This window comes from Miscanthus floridulus, chromosome 2, assembly GCF_019320115.1.
Source record: "Miscanthus floridulus cultivar M001 chromosome 2, ASM1932011v1, whole genome shotgun sequence".
Classification (NCBI taxonomy): Eukaryota; Viridiplantae; Streptophyta; class Magnoliopsida; order Poales; family Poaceae; genus Miscanthus; species Miscanthus floridulus.
Window position 1 is genome coordinate 64444349 of NC_089581.1, and position 22141 is coordinate 64466489.

Below are 22141 nucleotides of genomic sequence, written 5' to 3' on the forward strand. Positions count from 1 at the left end.
GAATTTATTAAGCTTAACTAATATATCGTTAGCATATATTTACTGTAGCACTATATTGTTAAATCATGAACTAATTAGGTTTAATTGGTGCAATTAGTTTTATAATTAATTTATATTTAATACTCTGTGTCAAACATGACGGAAACCTGGAAATCATGGATTCTCTTTTCTGGGCAAGTACGACTTGCTTTGCGTTCTCTGTTTTGTACTTGTCTGCTGTGTGTACCAACTTAACCTGTGGTTTATTAGTAGTTCAATCGATCATCTTGTAATCCTGGATTCTCACTGGTGCAGCTAGTCATGCGCGGGGCCTACTCAGTCGCTCTGTTCGCTTGAGCTTATTCAGAACTACTTTCAGTCATGGAACAGTGTTTTCCTCTCACAACATTTCAGCATAAACATCAGTATAAGCCAAATTTCAGGATCAGCGAACAGGGTGCTATCTGACTATCTGGCGATGGACTGTAGGTCTTCGGTTGATCCTGGTCAGCAGGAGTTGATCATATTCTAATACACGTTTTTATGGATTATAAAGTTGTTAAGAGACAACTAAAGAAACAACCCGTGACAGAGGTCGTATGTTAAGCTGTTTCAAGATTGTATGAGGCCACTTATATAAGACGGCACCACATTCATTTCTTTCATACCTGTGGCGCAAAGGTTGAGCTACAAGCAAACTGGTTTAAGTAGATCGTACCACATGTTCATTTGTAAGTGGTGTAATTTCCGTTCAGAATTGAGACACTCGCTATTGCACTGCATCTGTATTAACAACCTAGTTGTTTGATTCAATAATTAAAGGTACAAAAGCAACAAACAAGTCTATAAAAACTAATAGAAGGAGGACGAAGATGGGGAAGCGGGGTAGAATAAAGCCAAAGCTCACCTTGAGCAACTATAGGTCGCCGCTAGTTGCCTGTCGTCTCGTGGGTCCATTTTGACTAGAAATGTTACAGCAACTCAACGGGACCCTACTACTTGAATCATCGTCAAGGTCCCGTTCCACTTACTTTAAATTCGGCTTATTTTCTCGGTCGAAACAATGTTTTTCTCTCACAACATTTCAGTCAGAATAGTATTTTCCAACCAAGTTTCAGCAAGCCGAACGGAGCCTTGAGAGCCAAGGTAAAAAATAAAAGAGGCATCAACTAATTTGAGGATTTTTTTTTAATTTTTAATCCATTTTTAAAACTATTTTCAAATTTAATACTGTTTATTTTTTATTTTCAAATCTAACACTTTTGGCCGTGCCTCATGCGCGTAGCCAGACTCGGGCGATGACCGGTGACGTGGCCGGCTCTGCCGCGCAGCAGATCTTGGCGCGGCAGAGCCACGCCACGCCGCATGGCGCGACAAAGCCCAGTAGAGGCCCATGACACGGCCTCCTCTTCCCTCTCTCTCCATTTCTTTCTTTCCGTTTTCCCTTTCACGCGTCCGCCGCCGCCAGACGCTCGTTGCCCGCGCCCGCCGCCGCCAGCCGCTCGTCGCACCCTCCCTTGGGTCCTCCACCTCCGCCAGCCGCTCAGAGGGTGGGGGTCAGCCCTTGGCCGCCCGCGCCCCTCCCTTGGTGGCAGGGCGTACGGGCACCGCGGCCGCCGCCGAGGACGCGACGGCCCTATCCGTCGTCAGGGCTGACCCCAGAAGCTCTCGCCGTTGTTGCTAAGGTATTCCCTCTCCAAGACTCTCATTTTGGTGATTAATTTTTGAATCAATTGATTAGGGTTAGTGATTTGGTATAGTTGGGTAGTTAGGTTTTAGGGTATGGTTAGGTAGTTAGGCTTTAGGTTTTTGTTAGTTAGGATTTTGGTTTTAGGGTTTGGTTAGGAATTCAGGGTTTAGGTTTTTGTTAGTTAGGATTTAGGGTTTAGATTTTTGTTAGTTAGGACTTTGGGTTTAGGGATTGGTTAGGTAGTTAGGGTATAGTTATTTTCTAGTAGTTAGTATATATAGTAGTTTTGAAGTGTTGATACTTAGTAGTGCGTGATACGATGATTTGGACGACTTGATGAAGTTTTCTCAAATACTTTTGTGGATGGATTGTTGTGTCCGAGTTTTTTATGGAGAAAGTGTTAGGAAAGAAGGTGGTATGTTTGTTGATATGGAAGAAGAATTGGAATGGTTTGATGAACCTCCTAGCTTCAACGACCTTTATATCCGTTTAAATGCAAAGTTTGGCGATGATTTCACACTGAAGAGGAGATTTGATAGTGGGATGACTAGGGCATTATGTCTTGATGCCCTTGTGCGACCGTGCTCACTGGTCCCGCTACAATAGGGTGATCTAAGGTTTCAATGTATCCATGGCTGAGGTAGTGGTGGAGAATAGGTACAGGATGCAGGGTCTTCAGGACAGGCCATCCATTGACGGTGTTGGAGGCAATAATCAAGAATCGAGGGTCGAAGGGGAAGCAACTCAGGGTAACATGAATTTGGACGGTCAGTTGACGTAGGAGCAGATTCATTCAACTTTAATGGCAGTCGATGATTCGAGGCGGTTGTTAGTAGGCCTTATAAGCAGTGACTTCGATGCGAATGAGTTCGAGCAGGAAGAGGAGGAGCAGGAGGAGGAGGACAGGATCGGTAATGTAGTTAGCAGTGATTCAGAGGATTCAGACGATGACGAAGGAGGCAAAGATGCTATGCCAACACCGGTTGATGCTATGCTAGTACCGGTTCATGCTATGCCATTACCAGTACCAACTGAGGTACTTCATGCTATGTCGGCTCAGGAAAGACTAGTCACAGATTTGTCAGAGGATGATACCCATACGATTCATGGGCTAGAATTGGCGCACCAATAGTCTATTTCAAGCTTCGAAGGGACTAGACCGTAGTTGGCTTTGACACCACATTCGCACATGACTGAAAGTGCTTTGATGATTATTCCTTTCTTTCTTCCTTTTCTTTGTCTCTCTAGCCATTGATTCTTGGCAAAATTGGCTAGCGGACATTGAAAGTAGAGGTCGTTTGCTGGCGAACATCCAAAATAGAGTCGTTTATTGAAAGACACCTTCGTTACTAACAATTATGCTACTGAACACTGCACCTCTTATTTTAATCATTTCCATCTATTAAGGAGAGCCGGAGGTGGAGAAATGTCATTCGTCTCTTTCTTCTTCCTCTTTTTTTTTTCCCTGTGTGGCGTCACGAACAAAAGGATACTGCCGCTTGATGATCACATTCCCTCCTTTAGCGGGACTTCCCTGTCTTATATACCTCCTGATCGTTCTCCACGTCTTTGCAGGCCTAATAATCCACGTCGTTAGGCATATTTGCAAGGCACAGATGCACGCCTCTATAGCCATGAACCCGTACTGACTGACAGCACTTGTGGTCACCACGGTCACCAGAGCCACGTAGAAAGCCAGCATCAGGGTCATGAGTGACACCCACATGCACTGCAGCGCCCACGCGAAGCTCTTAAACGAGCTGACGGCGGAGCGCGATGTCTTCCCGTAGACGAGCAGGATCACGGCGACCACGGACGTCGCCACGGCGAACATGTTCAGGAACTGTTAGGAATTTAGGTAATTTTATTATTAGTTTAATTCAGAAAAATAACATCAGCAAATTTGTGACGATATATATATGCATTTGTATATTTTTTATGAACACTATAACATACAGAGATGACATACTTGTGAATACAGTAAAAACACAAAGTACAGAAATCACAGAGATTAGACTGTACTCAGCGGAGGGTCTCATGCCGAGGACATTGGATGCTCCATTCGCACTAGTCGACACAGTGCGTTGCTCGAAGTCGCAGACCACAGTCGATGCAGGAAGATGTTCACAGTGCAGTCCCACGAACGGATCAAGACAGCTTGCGGTTCCGTGGGCAATCACCGGAAAGGAGACGGGATCTGGACGAGCAGTCGCGGATCGCTCTCCAAAAACCTAATCGCCGCGCACCTCGTGCAAGGTTCTCTCGCGGACGAGGGTTTTGGAGGCACCTGCTCTCCCGCTACTCTGTGCGCTCAGAGATACGGGACTGGAAAGACAGAGGGCTGCGGAGATGTGGATTCTCTCGGGAGCGGTTGCGGTATACGGGTCCAGACTGATGGGGGTACGGATATATGGCTGTGACAGGGGAAGGATACGAAGGCAGCGAAGAATCCTAGGAGTCAATTCGCCTCCGCCATCAAAGAGTTTCAAAGAGCGAAACTCTCGTGATAATGTGGATTTTAGTGGCAAAAGACTGGCCACACCCGCCTGCCACAGCCACGACCTCGGCCCGACGATGGCGGCGCCCACGCGCGTGTGACACGTCTTTATCCTTTTATCAGCTTCTCAATTTAGATGAATAATTTCCAACCATATAAGCTGAGTCAGCGTTCAGTCAAAATTCCGTATGGTATTAAACCATACAACACTTAATATTACGTAACATAGAATTTTATTTGATTTATTAAATATTATATGAGCCAAGTCCATATTATATCCCACAGGTGTCAAAGAACAACTTGCCCGCCAGGTGCGCCTGGCCCGTGGGGTCACTGTACCCGCCGGGCACGTTGAACCCGGCCGTGAACGCCGAGGTGGCGATGAGCACGGCCACCACCGCCAGGCTGTCGGACGTCCTCTCGATCCCCTGCACGACGTCGTGGCCGCTCAACGGCGCCAGCTGGTCCTGCCTCTTGGGCCGGAGCCGCACCCCGTAAGCGACCAGCGTCACCACCAGCCTCACCATCGTAAAGGAGCTGGTCAACGACGCGGTGAGGTCGAACGCCGTGTCGCCGTCGCTGTTCAGGACGTCGGTCTGCGCCTCGCCCTTCTGCAGCAGGGCCTCCACGACGGCCGGCGCGCCCGCGGCCACCGCGAGGTGGAGCGCCGTGTTCCCGTCCCTGTCCTGTGCATCCAGCAGGAGACCGCGCAGCGTGCGGCTCTTGATGACAACAGGCACCACGGAGGACTGCTTCTCCCTGCACGCGGTGTGCTGGAAGGTCCCGCCATTGCCGTCGCGGAGCTCCGCGGCGTCCGGGTAGATCCTTAGCCTGTCCTTCACCACGCGGTGGTGTCCCATTCGCGCCGTGACGTGAAGAGCCGACAGACCCGCCGAGTCCTTCTTGTACACCCCTGTCGGCGGCGCAGCCTGCCGACCCTCGCGCGGCAGCACTGGTCCGGCTTAGCATGTCCTGCCTGTGACGCCACACAAGAAAAAAAAAAGAGAGGAAGAAGAAAGAGACAAAGGCAAGAATAATATTTTCTCACCTTCCTCTCTCATTGTGAGATGGAAATAAATAAAATAAGAGATGCATTCAGTATATAATTGTTAGCAACGAGAGTATCTTTCAGCAAATAATTTCATTTTAGATGTCCGTCAACAAACGACCTCCACTTCCAGTGTCCGCTACCAAATTTTACCTTGATTCTTAGGACCATAGAGCCACTCCTTTAAATGACACTTCGCAAATCCAAAGCGCTAAAAGAGAATAGATTAATACATGCACACATAGTGCTAAACATTTAAACAGATATATTTTCACTTACTTCGTGCTTGGTAGGACACATAAACTCTAACGTATTCTTAGGATTTATCACAGTTCGATCTCCGCAATCGCACAGAGTAGGTTTCTCGAGTCGTCTAACTACGGCTAGGTGCTTCTCTTTAGTCGTCATTAGCGGAGGGTTGAGAGGAGGTGGAACCCATCTCTCGAAGTGCTCACATGAATATCTCTGTCTCCCCAATCGTTGAAAATGAGGTACCTTGAATCAAACTTATTTGGACCGTCGATCCACTGAAAAAGGCACCCCTCATGATCATACACAATAAGATTCTATCAAAATATTAGTAACTACTGACACAAATGAAGAAAAAAAAGATAAGGAAACAATTACCATATTAAAATGACTGCATGTGTAGAAGCAACGCGCAGATGTGTCTAAGGTCTCGATTGAAACACGTGGGCCGCGAAACCACAGTTACAGTTAGGGACAGGGAGGTCAGGAGGGACGGGGGCATCTTTCTTAGACACGTCGGGGTATAATTATCTAGGACGACCCTGTTTTCGCCACAACTGCTCTCGATACATGTCTTGCATCTAACAAAACGGTTGTAGTTTAACACCAATCAAAACATCACAAATTAATGTAAAGGAGAACCATTTGTATTACAACTAAAAAAATATAACCAACACTTATAGGAACAAAAATATACCTTATATTAAACATGGTAAACATACTTCTAACTAACTAATTAATCTTAACATTGACAAAAATCGAACTAATATTTTTCTTCGAACCCTAGCCCATAGTTTCCAAATATACTTTCCCTCCAAACCCTAGCTACCAATTATAATATTTGAATCCACCGTTCAAACAAAAAATAAGAGCATCATTACCATGATCGAGGCCGAGGAGAAGCTTGATGGAAAGGAGGGAGGGAGGCGGCTAGGGAGGGCCGGGCTGTGGCAGACCTTGGGAGAGGCGGGAGGCAGCGGCGCGGGCGCCCTCGAAGTAAGGCAGAGAGAGGGAGGGAGGCTCGCGGCGCGACATTAAGTCAGTCTTGTCGTGCCGTGCGGCGTGGTGCGGCACTGCTGCGCCAATATCTGTGGCACGACAACGCCTGCCATGTCAGCGGTCAGGGGCCAGGTCGCTGCCACGTGTTTCCCTCTGCCGCGCCACCATGCATAGCGCGATAGAGTGGTTTGGCCGCGTTAGGACAATAGACACGACCAAAAATGTTAGATTTGAAAAATAAAAAATAAACGGTGTCAAATTTGAAAATAATTTTATAAAAGGGTTAAAAATAAACACAAATTGATTTGAGAGGGTGGCTGCTAGAGGCCCTCAGATTTCTGTCGCGGTCTGGAAATAGTAAACACGCCCGTCCTCCTCCTCCAGTCTCCGGGCAAGGCCTTCACCAGCGGACTCCCCCGGCACACCTCCACTGTCCTCCTCGGTGGCTCCCCTCCCCTGGCGGCGTGCCCCTTCCCGGATGAATCCGGTCCACGGCCGCATCGGGCGGATCAAACTCCAGCGCGTGGGTACGAAGATTCACCTCCCTCTTTACACGCTACTCCATCCGATTCAAATTACAGTTCATTCTAACTTTGTTCTAGCTATTACTTTCACCGAGTTTTCAGAAAAATATATTGATCTCTAGAAATTCAAATAAATGCTCTATAAAAATATACTGTATGAAGAATCTAATGAAACCAATTTGGTATTCTAGTTATTTGAGTTTTTTTCCTATAAATGTAGTTAAATTTAGAGAAATTTGACTTAGCAAACAGCTAAACTGAATTGTAATTTGGAATCGTAGGGAGTATTTTGACAATTCAACGTGATATCACAGTAATTTGATCCGGTGCTTGTCAAGAGATTAAAAATACTAAGACCAATTCAAACACTGATGCAGGACAAACTTCATCGGCTCACATACCTGCATCACCAATTTTCCTTGCGACATTGGAAAATATTGATCACATAGTTCTACATGGAGCTGCAGCTGCTAGCATGCTACAATACCACTACCACTCCTATTACAGATTTACAGACATGCTATTTTACACCACTGGGAAACCCAGCGCTTATTCAGATACTATAATACTACAGATAGGCATTTTACAAGACCTCTTCTTAGATGATGTTTTGCATGATTCTTTTGCCCTGGTATGCTTCTGAGTCAGCGATCAGGATCTTCAGTCATCTCTGTTTGTGACTCTGCAGACGGCAAGCTTAGCATAAACTTACTGCATGAAACAATGACAGTACTACTACCACTACATTACAGTTACATAGAGGCTTTTTCTCCGCCACTGGGATACACAGCTTCTATTGAAACATTATATGCACGCATTTTAGAAGATCTCCTTGTAGACGATGTTTCTCGCCGTCCCTTCACCAGGGCACTCTTCATCGGTGATGAGGATCTTCAGCCCATCCCTCTTTGTGACTCTGGAAACTGCTACATAGAGCTGCCCATGGGTGACAACCTGTCTCAGTAAATAGAGCCCGACCTTTTCCAGAGATTGCCCTTGGCTTTTGTTGATTGTCATTGCGAAGCACACAGAGAAAGGGAATTGCTTTCATTTTAGCATGAACGGCCACCTGGGTTCATATTGTGTCATGATGATCTGAGGGATGCATACCTTATCCCCTATGCATGCTCCAGTTATGATCTGTGCTTCAGTGACCTTTTCCCCAAGTCGTGTGATTATCATTCGAGTACCGTTGCACAGCCCCGCTGTTTGGTTGACGTTACGAAGAAGCATCACCGGCAGGCCAACTTTGAGCTTGAGCTGGTGGTTTGGAATTCCTGAGTGCTTCAAGGTGTTGAGGAACTCAGTTGGATATTGATGCTCCATTTCATGGTTGTAGTACATTGATTTGGACACGCTGTCACTGCTCAGATAACTCACTGTGTCACCCTGGATTTGTTCCATAACATACTCGTTGATTGCTTTGGCATCCTCATTTGTTGTACACTATATTGCATTTTCTTCTAGGAACTTCTGATCGCAGCAGTTATCGTGCAGGCCTGGGTAGGTGCTTTCAATGATTTTTTGCTTTTGGATCATCTCCTTTTTGTAGCAACAGGTCACTGGGGATAGTAACCCATTCCTCATCTAATGAAACCGTGTCTCCATTACCAATTTGTAGTATCCACTTTGCAAATTCCGCAGTCCTCTGCAGCTGTGCTCGATTGGCAGGCATAGAATTTAACCGCATATTTTTTGTCAACTTGAATACCTCAAAATGTTGCCACAGATACGATCGTTTAATTGACGCATTTATAGTGTGTTCTCTTCTTCCTTTTGGCACAACAGGGAGGATTTGCCTGAAGTCGCCTCCTAGAACAACTGTCATCCCGCCAAAGGGCTTGTCAAGGCTGTTCTCATTAGTGAACCTCAACACGTCTCGTAAGCTCTTGTCGAGTGCCTCAAAGCAATTTCTGTGTGCCATTGGAGCTTCGTCCCACAGTATCAGTGATGTCTTTGTTAGTAGGTCAGCCACGTGTGAACCTTGCTTGATGTAGCATGTCGATTCATCTGTGAGGATCATTGGAATATTGAATGCTGAATGTGCTGTTTTACCACCTTGAAACAGAAGTGCTGCAATGCCACTGGAGGCAACTGCCACTACTATCTTTCCCTCTGATCGTAGCCTCGTTATGATTGCTTTCCAAAGGTATGTCTTACCTGTCCCACCATAGCCATCCACAAATATTAGCTTCCCTAGTGATTGGTCTGCTGATTCAGTTATTGCATCAAAGGCCCTTTTCTGATCTGTATTTAGGCTTTTTAGTATTTGCAGGTGCTCATCCTTCAACTTGTCTCTGTCATGGATCATTTCTCCGTTCATGAGTCTGTTTTCGGTATCGTTTAACTTGACCATATCAGCTATCTCTATTCCAGGGTACTCCTTTAGTGATTTTCCAGCTTGTTCCATTAGCATCTCAATTTTCATCAGAGCACAGTTTCTTTTATGGGAACGTGCAAGGTGGCTGGTCGAGTTTTCTGTTTGCTCTATGCCTCTATGTCTTCAGAGAGTGTTTCCCAGTTTGATTCCCACAGCCTATTTGGATCGGTAATCTCACAATGCCGCAGAATGGTTGCAAATAATTGCCGTAGTTGCATCCCAGACGCCCATCTGGATGCTTCCTTGATGCAGTTGATCCACTCCTTGTCATCATTTAAAAATCCTAGTGCATGACACGCTGACTTGTATGAAGAGTGCACAGCTCCATTGACAGTCCTGATGTCTTCAAATGATGTGCAGCCCTTTGCAGTGTTGAGAAGCACTCTGAGATAATACCTTTCTCCACTCACAGGGTGAGCATTGTAGATCCTGCCAATTTTCTTGCCCCTTTTTCGTCTTGCCCATTGCTTTTCTTTGGCATGCCATGTCCATTTGGTCGGGAATTCTGAGTATGTTAATTCCCTGGCATCCTCATACTCTTTGTTTGTCTCCATCCACTCTGTAAACATGGTAACTGCTGAACCCGGCAGTTTTACTATTTCCTCAAGGTTTGTCGAGTCAGGAAAAATCACTTGTTCATTCTCCAAGTGGAACCGTAGCCTCTGAACAGATGGTTCTTTGTAGTTCAGGTTAAACCTGAATATTCTCCAACAAGCTTCATATGCTGTGAGATATCTGCATCCCAGGTACATTTTAATCTCATCATGTGTCTTTGACAGACTTGCTTCTCCAATCACTGCTGTTGTTTGGTCTTCACCTGTGCGGATATATTTATATAGGTACTTGATTGATCTAGAACGGGTGAACCACTCTACATTGATATGTGCTTGGAACTTGACCAGGAGAGATTTGTTGTATGGCACAACATGTCCATTGTTCATATTGACTCCTCTTATTTCTATTTCCTGACCGTCATCTCGTCTTCTGTATATTGGGTTGCCATTTTCATCAATGATAGTCTCGTTACATAGACTTTTTGGGAACTGATAAGTGCATCTGTGGTTCACCGTGCATGACAACTTTGGATTTGCCTCTCCACATGGTCCATGCATCATAAATTTCTTAACAGCTTCATATGTTTCTGGATCCTTTTCCTTCTCCGGGATCTCAGCACATATCATTTCATCAATTTGTGAGGGACTGAGGCACTTCTCCATTTTTTCAAGGAATATTAGAATATGGGCATGTGGGAGTCCCTTCTTTTGGAATTCTATCGTGTATATAACTGCAATTTTTTCCCCAGAGTGTCAGCACATAATGAGTCTATAAATAAAAAGCATATTACACTTCAGTCTATTAGTTATTTGGTGAGTTTTTCTGTACTTGCTTTCGTCTTTCCAAAATGCCGCCTCTGTTTAATGTCCGTCATTAATTCCTTCAGTTTTAGCATGAACACTCGAACTACAATATCAGGTCGTGCTGCTGGCTTCCTGCTGGTTCCCAGCTTCATCAAGCATGCACTGGATCTCTGGCCACTTAGGATTGCATGTGAATGTTACAAACAAGTCGGGGTATCCAGCCCAACGGCATATTGCCATTGCATCTTGGTAGTTTTGCTCTTTGCATCTGGGACTTCCTCCGAAACTTGCTGGAAGTAGTATCCTCCTCCCAACTTGTTCTGTTCTTGTATCTCCTTTTACGATTGCATCTCTTAACCCAGAAAAAGTTCTGTTCTTAGAGCTCCTTGATTCTTTCTTATCCAGTCAAGCCTGGATTGTTCGATGCATGCATAGACATCAACTAGGAATTGCATTGACAGATTTCCGCACATCAGCATCAGCGTCGATTGATCAGAGCGTTGTTGGAGGCGATATGCATAGTATTCCAGCATGGTGATGTATTTCTTGCCATTCCTTGCACCGTTTGCTCTGCATCTTATGCCAGGTCTAAAACCATCTTCTCCATACGGGAAAAGCAACGGGTATTGCATGGCCATAAATTTTGGGTGGAGTTCTGGTATCCTTTTAGGCCTCATATCTTTATACTCAAGAACGATGTCACGTCCGTGGCTTCCTTCGGCGGGATCTTTGACTATCAAGGCAGCAATTTCTGATGCTGATGGCATGTTGCATTCCCTCCCATCTTGTTCCCTGTTGTCAATTAATCTAAGAGTTAGGTTATGGTATTTGTGACCCTCAAACCTATCCCGTGCCATTCGGAATGACTGCACCAGTGTGTTGTTCTCGTTGAGCATGGTTACGAGGCCCGTGATAATGCTTTCATCTAGAGGGGCACTACATTCACCAGATCTTGACACTTGGAGCCTATTATGGATCTCATTCTCTGTATCATAGATGTATAATTGTTGGAAGCGAGGCTTGTCTCCTTCGTGAGGTAGCAAAGTGCCTATGCGGTGGTAGTTCTGGCCTTTCAGTCGGAAAACATAAGGTCCACGCCCCTTGTTTATGTTTTTGTCGACAGCCCCTCCCATTGATGTGAATGCAAACATGGAGTTGTAAGATCTGATATTCTGTTGGTAGTTTGCTGAACTTTTGCCCCCGTCTACTGCCAATAAACTTGCAAGGTAACTTGGAGGTTCTTTTAGTGGTGGCAAGGTAACCCTCCCCTGTTTGCAGCACAGCAGTCCAAAAGATCCCCCCATGCTATGGATTGGTTTCTCTCCATGCCACATGATCGCATGGCAGTGTTGGCAGATGCATGTTGGCCCCCCCAAAGTTCCATATCTTACTAGCACTGGAATCATTATCTTCGCTTCTTTCACTCTTATTATGGGTATGGATTCTAGTACGTCTTCTGCTCCTCTTGAGTTGAACAATTTCTTTCCTTTTCATTCTTGCTGATTTTGCTAGTTGTTTTGACTGTCCCAGGTTCATCATTTTGTTGCCCATTGGTGCACTGGTTCCAATTGATAATTTGCTTTCAGCTTCATAATTTCTAGGACGCTTTATGCCCCTCTTGAGTTCATTCCTCGTTATCCCACTTGTCCTTGTTAATTCTACTAACCACTTTGATTGCATTGTTTGCTACTGTAACCTTTCTTCCCCCCCTGATGGCTTGTACCGGCACTTCTACCGATTTTCTTGCTCTTTCTGCTTCTCTTCAGTTAAAAGTCTTCAAGCGCGCTTGCATTTCTCAATCTTCTTCTTTCTGGTTCTAGTGCCTGACAGTCACGTTGGCCATTTGCTTTTCTGCACACAAGTGCCAGTTCAATGGAATGTAAAAACCCTTTCTCTTATTGTTTCAAGACTCCGCTTTCCAATTATTAGATTAGATGGTGGGGCGCCTTTGGTGTCCTAGCATAGCAGGTTCCAAACCCTGGTAAAAGAGGAGGGTTGTGTTAGGCGCGGCGAGCCAATGTAAAAACTTAACCACTTTTATGGAGATGAAACCCAAAAGAATCCCGTTGGGGCGTAATCCTCTTAGCGACGTGCCATGTCGGAACCCGGGTATGGTGTTAAATGAGCAAGGGCCGGGTTGTCGCGCCGTGTCACGATCTGGGCACGCTGCCAAGTGAGCAAGGATCGGGTCGTCGTATCCTTAGTGGCACGCCATATCGGCGTCCGGGTGTGATGCAAAATGAGTAAGGGTCTTCACACCTACGTGCGAAGGGTAAGGAAGCTAATCGAGCCAGTTATGATCCGTTTATGTAGCTGGAATGTAGGGTTCCTTACGGGTAAGTTAAGAGAGTTAGTGGACACAGTGGTTAGGAGGTGTGTAAATATCTTATGCGTCCAAGAGACTAAATGGAAGGGGCAGAAGGCGAAGGAGGTGGACAATACCGGCTTCAAGCTCTAGTACACAGGGATAACTTCAAATAAAAATGGAGTAGGAGTTTTGATTGATAAGAGCCTTAAGGATGGTGTGGTGAAGGTGAGAAGGCAAGGGGATATGGTCATTTTAGTTAAACTTGTCATTAGTGGTATGGTCTTAAACATAATTAGTACGTATGCCCCCCCAAGTAGGCCATGATGAGAGTGCTAAGCGGCTTTTCTGGGAAGACTTAGATCGCTTGGTTAGAGCTGTCCCTAGTAGCGAGAAGCTCTTTATAGGAGGCGATCTTAATAGACATGTAGGTACATCAAATGCAGGTTTCGAGACGGTTCATGGGGGTTTCTGTCGGGGACCAATATTAGGGTACCCAAAGAGGAGGAGCCAATGACCATCAACATTGATTCATCCAAGCGGTCAAGGGCGCGACTACAGCTCCAACCGACCCCAGACGCGCAAGCTCCGACTCGCCCGACCCTAGACGCGCAAGCTCTGACTCGCTCGACCTCTAGGGGTGGGCTCCGACTCGCCCGACCCCGAGGCAGCGGGCTTCGCCTCACTCGACCCTAGGCGCGTAGGCTCTGACTCACCCGACCCCGAGGTCGCGGGCTCCGCCTCGCCTGACCCTATGGTCGTGGGCTCCGCCTCGATGACCCTTGGGTCTGCGCTCCGCCTCGCTCGACCCCGAGGTCGCGGGCTCCACCTCGCCCGACCCTTGGGTTTGTGCTCCGCCTCGCCCGATCTCTAGGGGTGAGCTCCGCCTCGCCTGACGGGGACCCATACCATCGCCAACCACTCCAGGTCCAAGCGTATGGGTCTAGGTCAAAACCCTGACACCAAGGAAGAGACCGGCACGTCCCGATGTAACTTGTGGCCATGATGGGCCATACCTGAGGATTCACATCAAGAACATCGTCGAGCATACCGGTGCTGTTCTGCCTAACCCCCGTACGAACACTGACAAGCGCGTCAACTCACCATGACGTCCGCTGCGACGGAATAGAACGCCATGACCGGCAAACGACGTATTCGCATGGCACTAGTGGTGGATAGGACCGCGACGTGGAGCTGTCCCTAGTGACATCTACAGGGTCAGCGGGACCCGCATGAAGGATAAAAAGGACCCAGCGATCCTGAAGGACTTCCTCTCTCTCTCTCTCGTTCTTCTCTTTTCCTCTGCTGTAACCTGTGCTTTCCCTTAGCCTATAGAAGGGAAAGCAGGGCGTCCCATGAGGGGGACGGGAAAAAAGCCGAACCCGATCCGACCCCAAACCGATCAGATCCAGATACACACAAGAGTAGCAACCGAGCTCTTGGGACCCGTTCACTCCTTTCACCAGAGACTTGTAACCTGTCCCTCTCTCGCCTGTTTGTAACCCCTACTACAAACTTTCAGTGCTAGTAACATGAGCAGCAGCGATGAACTGGATGTAGGGACATTCTGCCCGAACCAGTATAAACCTCGTGTTCTCTAAGCACACCATCCGAGCCAAACATGCAATATTAGAAAGGGAAAATTTGTTCTATAGCATTGAAAGAATCGCGTTTCCAGAAAATACCATTAAAAGATGTCAAACACGTGAAATACCATCGAAACAATCCCCGCTATTAGAAAGTACCATTCTGTAACCATTTGGAGCAAACACTGCGAATCCACCATTTAGCTCCTCGCCTTCTCCTTTTCATCCCATGTTCTAAGCAGTGAGCACTAGTAAACAAGCCCCTCTCCTTCCTGAGCTCTGGCTTAGGTGTATTAGAGTCCGGGTGCGCAGCCTGGTGAAGGGTCGAGATGGCGACTAGAGGGGGGGGGGGGTGAATAGTCTTTTCTAAAACTTAATCGTGTCGGCTAACCGATACAAATGCGGAATTAAAACTATAGGTCTAGCCAAGACTATACCCCACTATATATGTTCACTAGCACCTTGCAAAGATAACAATTATGCAACAAAGGTGCCGGGCTAGCTAGAGCTCTCCTAAACAATTCTAGGAGCAAGGTTACACAAATCTATGCCACTAGTACTTTAAGCGACAAGGGAGCTCCTACACATGCTAATAAGCAAAAGCACAAAGCTAACGATGCTCACTAGCAATACTCAATAACAAGGCAACCAATGCCTAATTAGAGAGTGCAAATACTTAGCTACACAAATTAAGCAATGTGACTAACAAGGTTACTAAAACCAAATTAGCCACGCAAGGGAGCTACTTCTATGCTACACAAGCAAGAAGGTAATTAGCAAGCTACACAAGCTATCTAATTACAAGAGCAACTACACAAGCTTAATATGTATAAAAGTAATTGCAAGCTTGTGTAACGGGGATGCAAACCAACGGGAAGACCAAAGGTTGACACGATGATTTTTCTCTCGAGGTTCACGTGTTTGCCAACACGCTAGTCCCCGTTGTGTCGACCGCTCACTTGGTGGTTTGGCGGCTCTAAGCCCGCACGTCGGGCGCCGCAAGAACCTACCCCTTGAGTGAGGGTAGCTCAATGACACGCTTTACTAGAGTTGCTCTTCGTGGCTCCCGCGGGGCGAGCACAATGCCCCTCACAAGCACTTCTCCGGAGCGCCGCACAAGCTTCTTGCGGGCTTCGACGGAGACCACCACCAAGCCGTCTAGGAGGTGACAACCTCCAAGAGTAACAAGCACCATCGGCTTGCAACTCGATCACCTAGTGCCACTCGATGCAACCTCATGATGCAATCGCACTAGAATCGCTCACTCACATAATCGAATGATCACTATCAAGTATATGTGTGATGGAGGGCTCCCAAACACTCACAAGCATGGACACTAAGTCCCTTGAGGTGCTCAGCACCAGCCATGGCCGAAGGTCACTTCTATTTATAGCCCCAAGGGCTAAACTAGCCGTTACCCCTTCACTGGGCAACGGTCGGGCCGACCGGACGCTCCGGTTGTGTTGACCAGACGCTGGACCTCAGTGTCCGGTCGCCCATAGACGGCCACGTGTCCCGGTTCCAACGGTCATTTAACATGACCGGACGCAGCAGCTTTCAACTGACCGGACGCTGAACCCCCAGCGTCCGGTCGTTTCCAGTAAGGTACCGACCTCGACCGGACGCGTCCGGTCACACTTGATCGGACGCAGCCTGGCTGCGTCCGGTCACACTCCAGCTTCTGCGTCATCGTACGTTAGCCTGACCGGACGCAGCCTTCCAGCGTCCGGTGCATTCAGATCTAGTGTCCGGTCAGTTGACCGACGCCAGCATCTTCGCGATCAACTCGTTTTCACTTCTAACTTCTTCACCCTTGCTCCAATGTGCTAACCACCAAGAAATTGCATCTGGCGCAATAGAAAATAGGCATTCCATTTGCTCAAGGGAGAGAGGGACCCAAACCCATCTCACCCCTGCAAACACCACCTCCTTTGTAAATGTGCCAACACCACCAAGTGTACACCACCATGTGTATGTGTGTTAGCATTTTCACGATCATTTCCTAAAGGATGTTAGCCACTCAACTTGCCACGCCACTCGATCCTAGCGACAATGCAAAGTTAGATCACTCGAGTGGCACTAGATGATCGATATGCAAACAAGTTTGCCCCTCTTGATAGTACGGCCATCTATCCTAAACCCGGTCATAAACTTCTCTACACACCTATGACCGGTGAAATGAAATGCCCTAGGTTATACCTTTGCCTTGCGCATTCCATTCCATCTCCTTCAATGTCGATGCAACACATGCACCAATACGATCAACAATGATATGATCCACTTCATATCATCACATGATCATATTGGTTCATCGATCTTGACTTTACTTGCTCTTCACCGTTGCCATCGTCCATCGGCGTCAAGTCTTGCTCAAGCTTCACCGCCACGCGGTCCATCACTCCAAAGCCTTCGACTTGCCCTTCACGCTTGCAACCGGTCCATCAAGCCAAGTCTTGTCTTGATCTTCTCCACCTTGATCACATGACTCAATGTCATGTCTCATGTGCATTTAAGCTCCTTCATCATCACATGTGTGAATTTTGCAACATCTCCAAGCCATTTTCACCTCCATGGCATATGTTGCTCACACATATGTACCTGTAGACTAATCACCTGTGTATCTCACATAAACACAATTAGTCCATCTAAGTTGTCACTCAATTACCAAAACCAAACAAGGACCTTTCACCTGGCCAAGCGTGCAGTGTGCCACCCGGTCGAGCATCCTCCTTGCTATGCTCTGCGCCTGCGAGGCCACGACTTCCACGCTCGCCGCCCCGCATGAGCTGTCTGCCCTCGAGCTAGTTGCCCCTGCGTGAGCCGTACATGCGCCATGGTGTTCGCACGGTGCGAATCGCACCTACGCATATGTGTGTGGCATGTTCAGTAGAGCATTAGAGGATGATATATATCATCACATGCTGGTTTGATGACGACTGGCCTCCATGCATGCGACTAAAGAAAGAAGAGGGAGAAACAAAACAAAATGATCTCAACCCAACCTGGGTTAACGTAGAGGGAAAGGAGCCATGGTGCCGGTGTCGGAGTGCTCGGTGATGACGACGACGAAGCTTTCCGTGTGTGGCCACCGGCCTATGGGGACGAGTGAAGACGATGCGATAGAGAGCCCCCATGCGCGAACGCTGGTTGGTGCTAGCGCCGAGGTACGCGGCTACGCCGATGTTGAACTCTTGCGCCAGTCGGTGCTGGAGGCCTAGACTCGATGGCAAATGTCGAGACGCAGCAGTACTTCAATGGCGTCGAGGTTAAGTTTTATTTGGTGTTCCTCAAGTAGCAGGTGGAAGTGGAACGCAACGGCGTCGCCGTTGTGTGCCAGGGTGTGCAGCCGCGGCCCGACATCGCCGCACGCCGCCTATGTCTTGAACTTGATGTCCTACCTCGCAGCGCTGTGTGCTCGTTCGCCTTGGTGCTCGTCCACCCGCCTAGCCGCCGCTGGTTCCATGCGGGTTGGCGGAGCCACCCAGCCAAGGACCCATCTCGCCATTTTCTGCGCCCGCACATCCATGCTTGCAACCATGACCCACCGCACTCGCTACCTTACACGAGCTGCCTGCCCTCACACAGGCTGGAGCTATCGGCTACGAGGTGGAGCAGGAGCTACGCCGCATGAAATATTCATCACCCGTCTGCTTGTGCGCATCATCCGGCCCCTAGCGTGCATGGACTCCATCTAAGCCGAAGCTGACGCAGAAGGGAGAGGGGCTTGTCCACTGGTTCTCAGCGGAAGGGAAAAAGGGGAGATGGGTAGATGGGAAGAAGGCGGCGAGGACGGTGAATTCAAGGTGTTACCTCTAAACCATGACAGAATGCTAGTTATGGGTAATGGAGGACTCTTTCGGTGGTATTTCACATGTTGGAGATCTTTCAATGGTATTTTTCGAAAACGTGATTTTTAGTGCTATAGAACCAATTTTACCTATTAGAAATTTACTTGCCGGTGGTCACTCAAAACACCGATAGTTGGCGCGCCAGGTAGGGGCCTTTTGCGTGTCTCGACATCCACACCAGGCCTCGAATGGCTAGTCACAACGTTAGCTGGGTCCTGGACGCGCACGTGCGCTTCGTGAACATGGATTTGATCATCATGATGGAGGGAGAGTTGGTGCGGGCTCCCATCATCGTCCAACCTCTCCACTCTGCCAGCCTCGACACGATCGCCGAGGCGCTTGAGGAGCTGCAGCTGCACGCACCGGAGGCCCACACCCTCGGGAGCGACCAGCTCCTCGGCTTCGACTACAAAAGGTTAGAGCGCTAGCTCGACGCCTTCCTGGGACCCCAACCGTCCTGGGAGAACCTGTGCCACCTCGTCTGCTCGTTCACCAACGTCATGACGTAGCTTGCTGGGGGGAGCCGCTCTCCTCGAAATATCTCATCCAAAGCGTCCCGACAGCGCTCCTGTCTGGTCTCCGCAATGCCACAGAGACCGTTGGCCACCTTGTGGCACATGCCTCCATCCCCCACGAATGATGAGTTCATGGGGGTGACCGAATATGTCGCAGAGTTTTTCCACGACCTCCTTGTAGGAGAAACGGAGTCACCCACCACCTCTGACTCTAGCAAGGGGAGCCATCACCTCTCTCATGAATGTTTCATGGTAGGTACCCCCAAGGGACACATCGAAAGCATCCACAAGGAAGAGGCTACCCCAACGAATGACCTCGACAATGAGGTCGAGGGGGGTGCAGGGGCCCTACCTCGCCTACGGGTGGAGCAGCTGAAGTCCTAGCACCAGGAGCTCGAGGAAGTGTGACTCTAGCTCGAGCAGGAACGGGCGGAGCTCAAGCGAGAGATCGAGCGCCACGGAGACGGTGGGCGCGCGCACGTCATGGCCCGCGACGTGAACAAGAGGATCATCGAGGATGATGAAGCGCTCCCACACTTCACCCTCGAGGATCATCGGGCCCATCGTGAGATTCGCATGCTACTCGAGCGTGCGGTGGCGCAGCAGGCCAAGAGCTCACTGTCCCGACGACGTGAGCTCGACACCAGCCAGTGCACACCCTCAGAGCGACCCAACAAGGACGCGTCAGTCCACCAAGCTCTGCAACGGGGTAGGCCGTGCACCGCGGTCTCGGTGCATGAGCGTCTCGGTCGCCACCGTGACGCACGCGACACTCGATGCCTGTAGGTGTGCCCACGGTGATGTGAGGGAGGGGGCTAGCCGCGGCTACCACCCTCGTCGTGGTGGACCTTAGGTCTCGACTTACCGGGACCTTAGGCCTAACGTCGCTGCTACGGTGGCCTTGCTCCTAGGGCTTCTGGGGCCTGCGACGCCCGAGGATCATCGGGCCCATCGTGATATTCGCATGCTACTCGAGCGTGCGGTGGCGCAGCAGGCCGAGAGCTCGCTGTCCCGATGACATGAGCTCGACACCAGCCAGTGCACGCCCTCAGAGTGACCCAACAAGGACGCGTTAGTCCACCAGGCTCTGCAAGGGGGTAGGCCGCGCACCGCGGTCTCGGTGCATGAGCGTCTTAGTCACCACCGTGACGCACGTGACACACTCGATGCCTGTAGGTGTGCCCACGGCGATGTGAGGGAGGGGGCTAGCCGCGGCTACCACCCTCGTCGTGGTGGACCTTAGGTCTCGACTTGCCGGGACCTTAGGCCTTCCGTCGACTTGCCAGGACCTTAGGCCTTCGGTCGACACATCCTCAACGCCGTCTTCCCACCACGGTACCTACCACCAACTAACATCCTGAAATACTCTGGGAAAATAAACCCCGGACTGTGGCTCGAGGATTATCGGCTTGCTTGCCAAGCCGATGGAGCGGGTAATGACGATTTCGTTATCCGCAGCCTTCCATTGTTCCTGGCCGATTTAGCGCGAACGTGGTTGGAACACCTTTCGCCCAACCAAATTCAAAGTTGGGCAGACCTAAAAGTGATCTTTGTGGGGAACTTGCAGGGCACGTACGCACATCCTAGGAACTCCAGGGATCTCAAAAACTGTCGATAGAAGTCCGAGGAAACCCATCATGGGTACATCCGGCGCTTCTAACGGCAGTGCAACGAGCTACCCAATGTCGCCGACGCTGATGTCATAGGAGCTTTCCTGTCTGGGACCACCTGCGAGTCCCTGGTCCATAAGCTAGGACATAAGGGCCCACGAACCACCAAGGAGCTCCTCGACATCGCCACTAGCCACGCCTCAGGCGAGGAGGCGGTCGGAGCGATCTTCAACTGCCTCAAGGGCAAGGCAAAGCGGGACGAGGACGCCGGTGAAGTCGTCTCCAACCGTCCCAGCAAGAAGAACAAGCAGCGACACGAGGGCTTGCTCATGGCCGCCGCCGACCACAAGGGGGGTTGGAAGCCTGCCGAGGGTACCCCGAACCACTTCGAGAAGCTACTCAAAGGGCCATGCCCGAACCATGCCTTCTCCGTCAAGCATCTCTATAAGGACTGCGGCCTCATGAAGCTATTCTTGTCCGTCAAGCATCTCTATAAGGACCGCAGACGACACTAAGGAGAAGGATGGTGGCTTTCCAATGCTGGATGGCTGACTCATGATCTTCGGAGGGTCGGCGACCTATGACTCCAAGCGCTGCCAGAAGCTTGGGCACCACGAGGTCTATACAGATGAGCCGACCGCGCCTATCTTCCTTCGATGGTCGGAATCCGCCATAACCTTTGATCGGACCGACCACCCAGAATGCATCCCATAGTTGGGACGATATCCGCTCGTGGTTGACCCGATCATCGACATGAAACGGCTCACTAAGGTACTGATGGATGAAGGCAGCAGCCTCAACATCATGTACGCCAAAATGCTCGATGCCATGGGCATTGACTGAGCGCGTGTCCGGCTGACCGGGGCGCCTTTCCACGGCATCATGCCTGGAAAGTAGGCCATCCCACTTGGGCAGATCGATCTACCCGTCACCTTCGGGGATCCATCCAATTATAGGACAGAGACCTTTACCTTCGATGTGGTCGGGTTCTAGGGAACCTACCATGCCATCCTGGGACGTCCATGCTACGCAAAGTTCATGGCCTTCCCCAACTACACCTATCTAAAGCTGAAGATGCCGGGTCCATGCGGGGTCATCACCATCGGCACCTCCTTCTAGCGCGCCTATGAGTGCGAGGTCGAGTGCTGCGAACACGCCGCAGTAATCGTCGCCTACAAAGAGCTCGTGGCCATCAGGAAGGTCACCGAAGCACCTGACCCTAAGCGGCCAGCCAAGTCTTTTGAGCCTATAGAGGGCGCCAAGGAGGTCCTCATAGACCCCAGCGGGTCCAAGGGCAAAGTGGCACGCATTGTCACCATGCTTTCCTCTGAATAGGAAAGCGCACTAGTCGACTTCCTTCATGCCAACAGAGACATCTTTATGTGGAGACCCTCGGACATGCCAGGCATTTCAAGAGAAGTCACCGAGCACGCCTTGAAGACTAGGCCAGGCTCCAAGCCAGTGAAGCAGCGCCTGCGTTGCTTCGACGAGGGGAAACGTAGGGCGATCGGCGAGGAGATTGCGAAGCTTCTGGCCACCGGGTTCATCAAGGA

General features: G+C 49.3%; 2 protein-coding genes and 2 long non-coding RNA genes across 4 annotated transcripts; 2 read left to right on the forward strand and 2 right to left on the reverse strand.

Annotated features, from left to right (window-relative positions):
- Positions 1–4438: 4438 nt before the first annotated feature.
- On the reverse strand, positions 4439–5026 carry LOC136536645 (ankyrin repeat-containing protein At2g01680-like). The gene has a single exon (XM_066528868.1). The coding sequence runs from the start codon at positions 5024–5026 to the stop codon at positions 4439–4441; it is 588 nt and encodes a 195-aa protein (XP_066384965.1).
- A 1801-nt stretch (positions 5027–6827) lies between these two features.
- On the forward strand, positions 6828–8860 carry LOC136538999 (uncharacterized). Its single transcript, XR_010779515.1, has 3 exons — positions 6828–6989; positions 7364–8489; positions 8775–8860. It is a non-coding gene; the product is annotated as an uncharacterized lncRNA (long non-coding RNA).
- A 48-nt stretch (positions 8861–8908) lies between these two features.
- LOC136539000 (uncharacterized) lies at positions 8909–9377 on the forward strand. The gene is made up of 3 exons (XR_010779516.1): positions 8909–8952; positions 9055–9135; positions 9262–9377. It is a non-coding gene; the product is annotated as an uncharacterized lncRNA (long non-coding RNA).
- Positions 9378–9473: 96 nt separating this feature from the next.
- LOC136536646 (uncharacterized) lies at positions 9474–10583 on the reverse strand. The gene has a single exon (XM_066528869.1). The coding sequence runs from the start codon at positions 10581–10583 to the stop codon at positions 9474–9476; it is 1110 nt and encodes a 369-aa protein (XP_066384966.1).
- Between the last annotated feature and the right edge of the window lie 11558 nt (positions 10584–22141).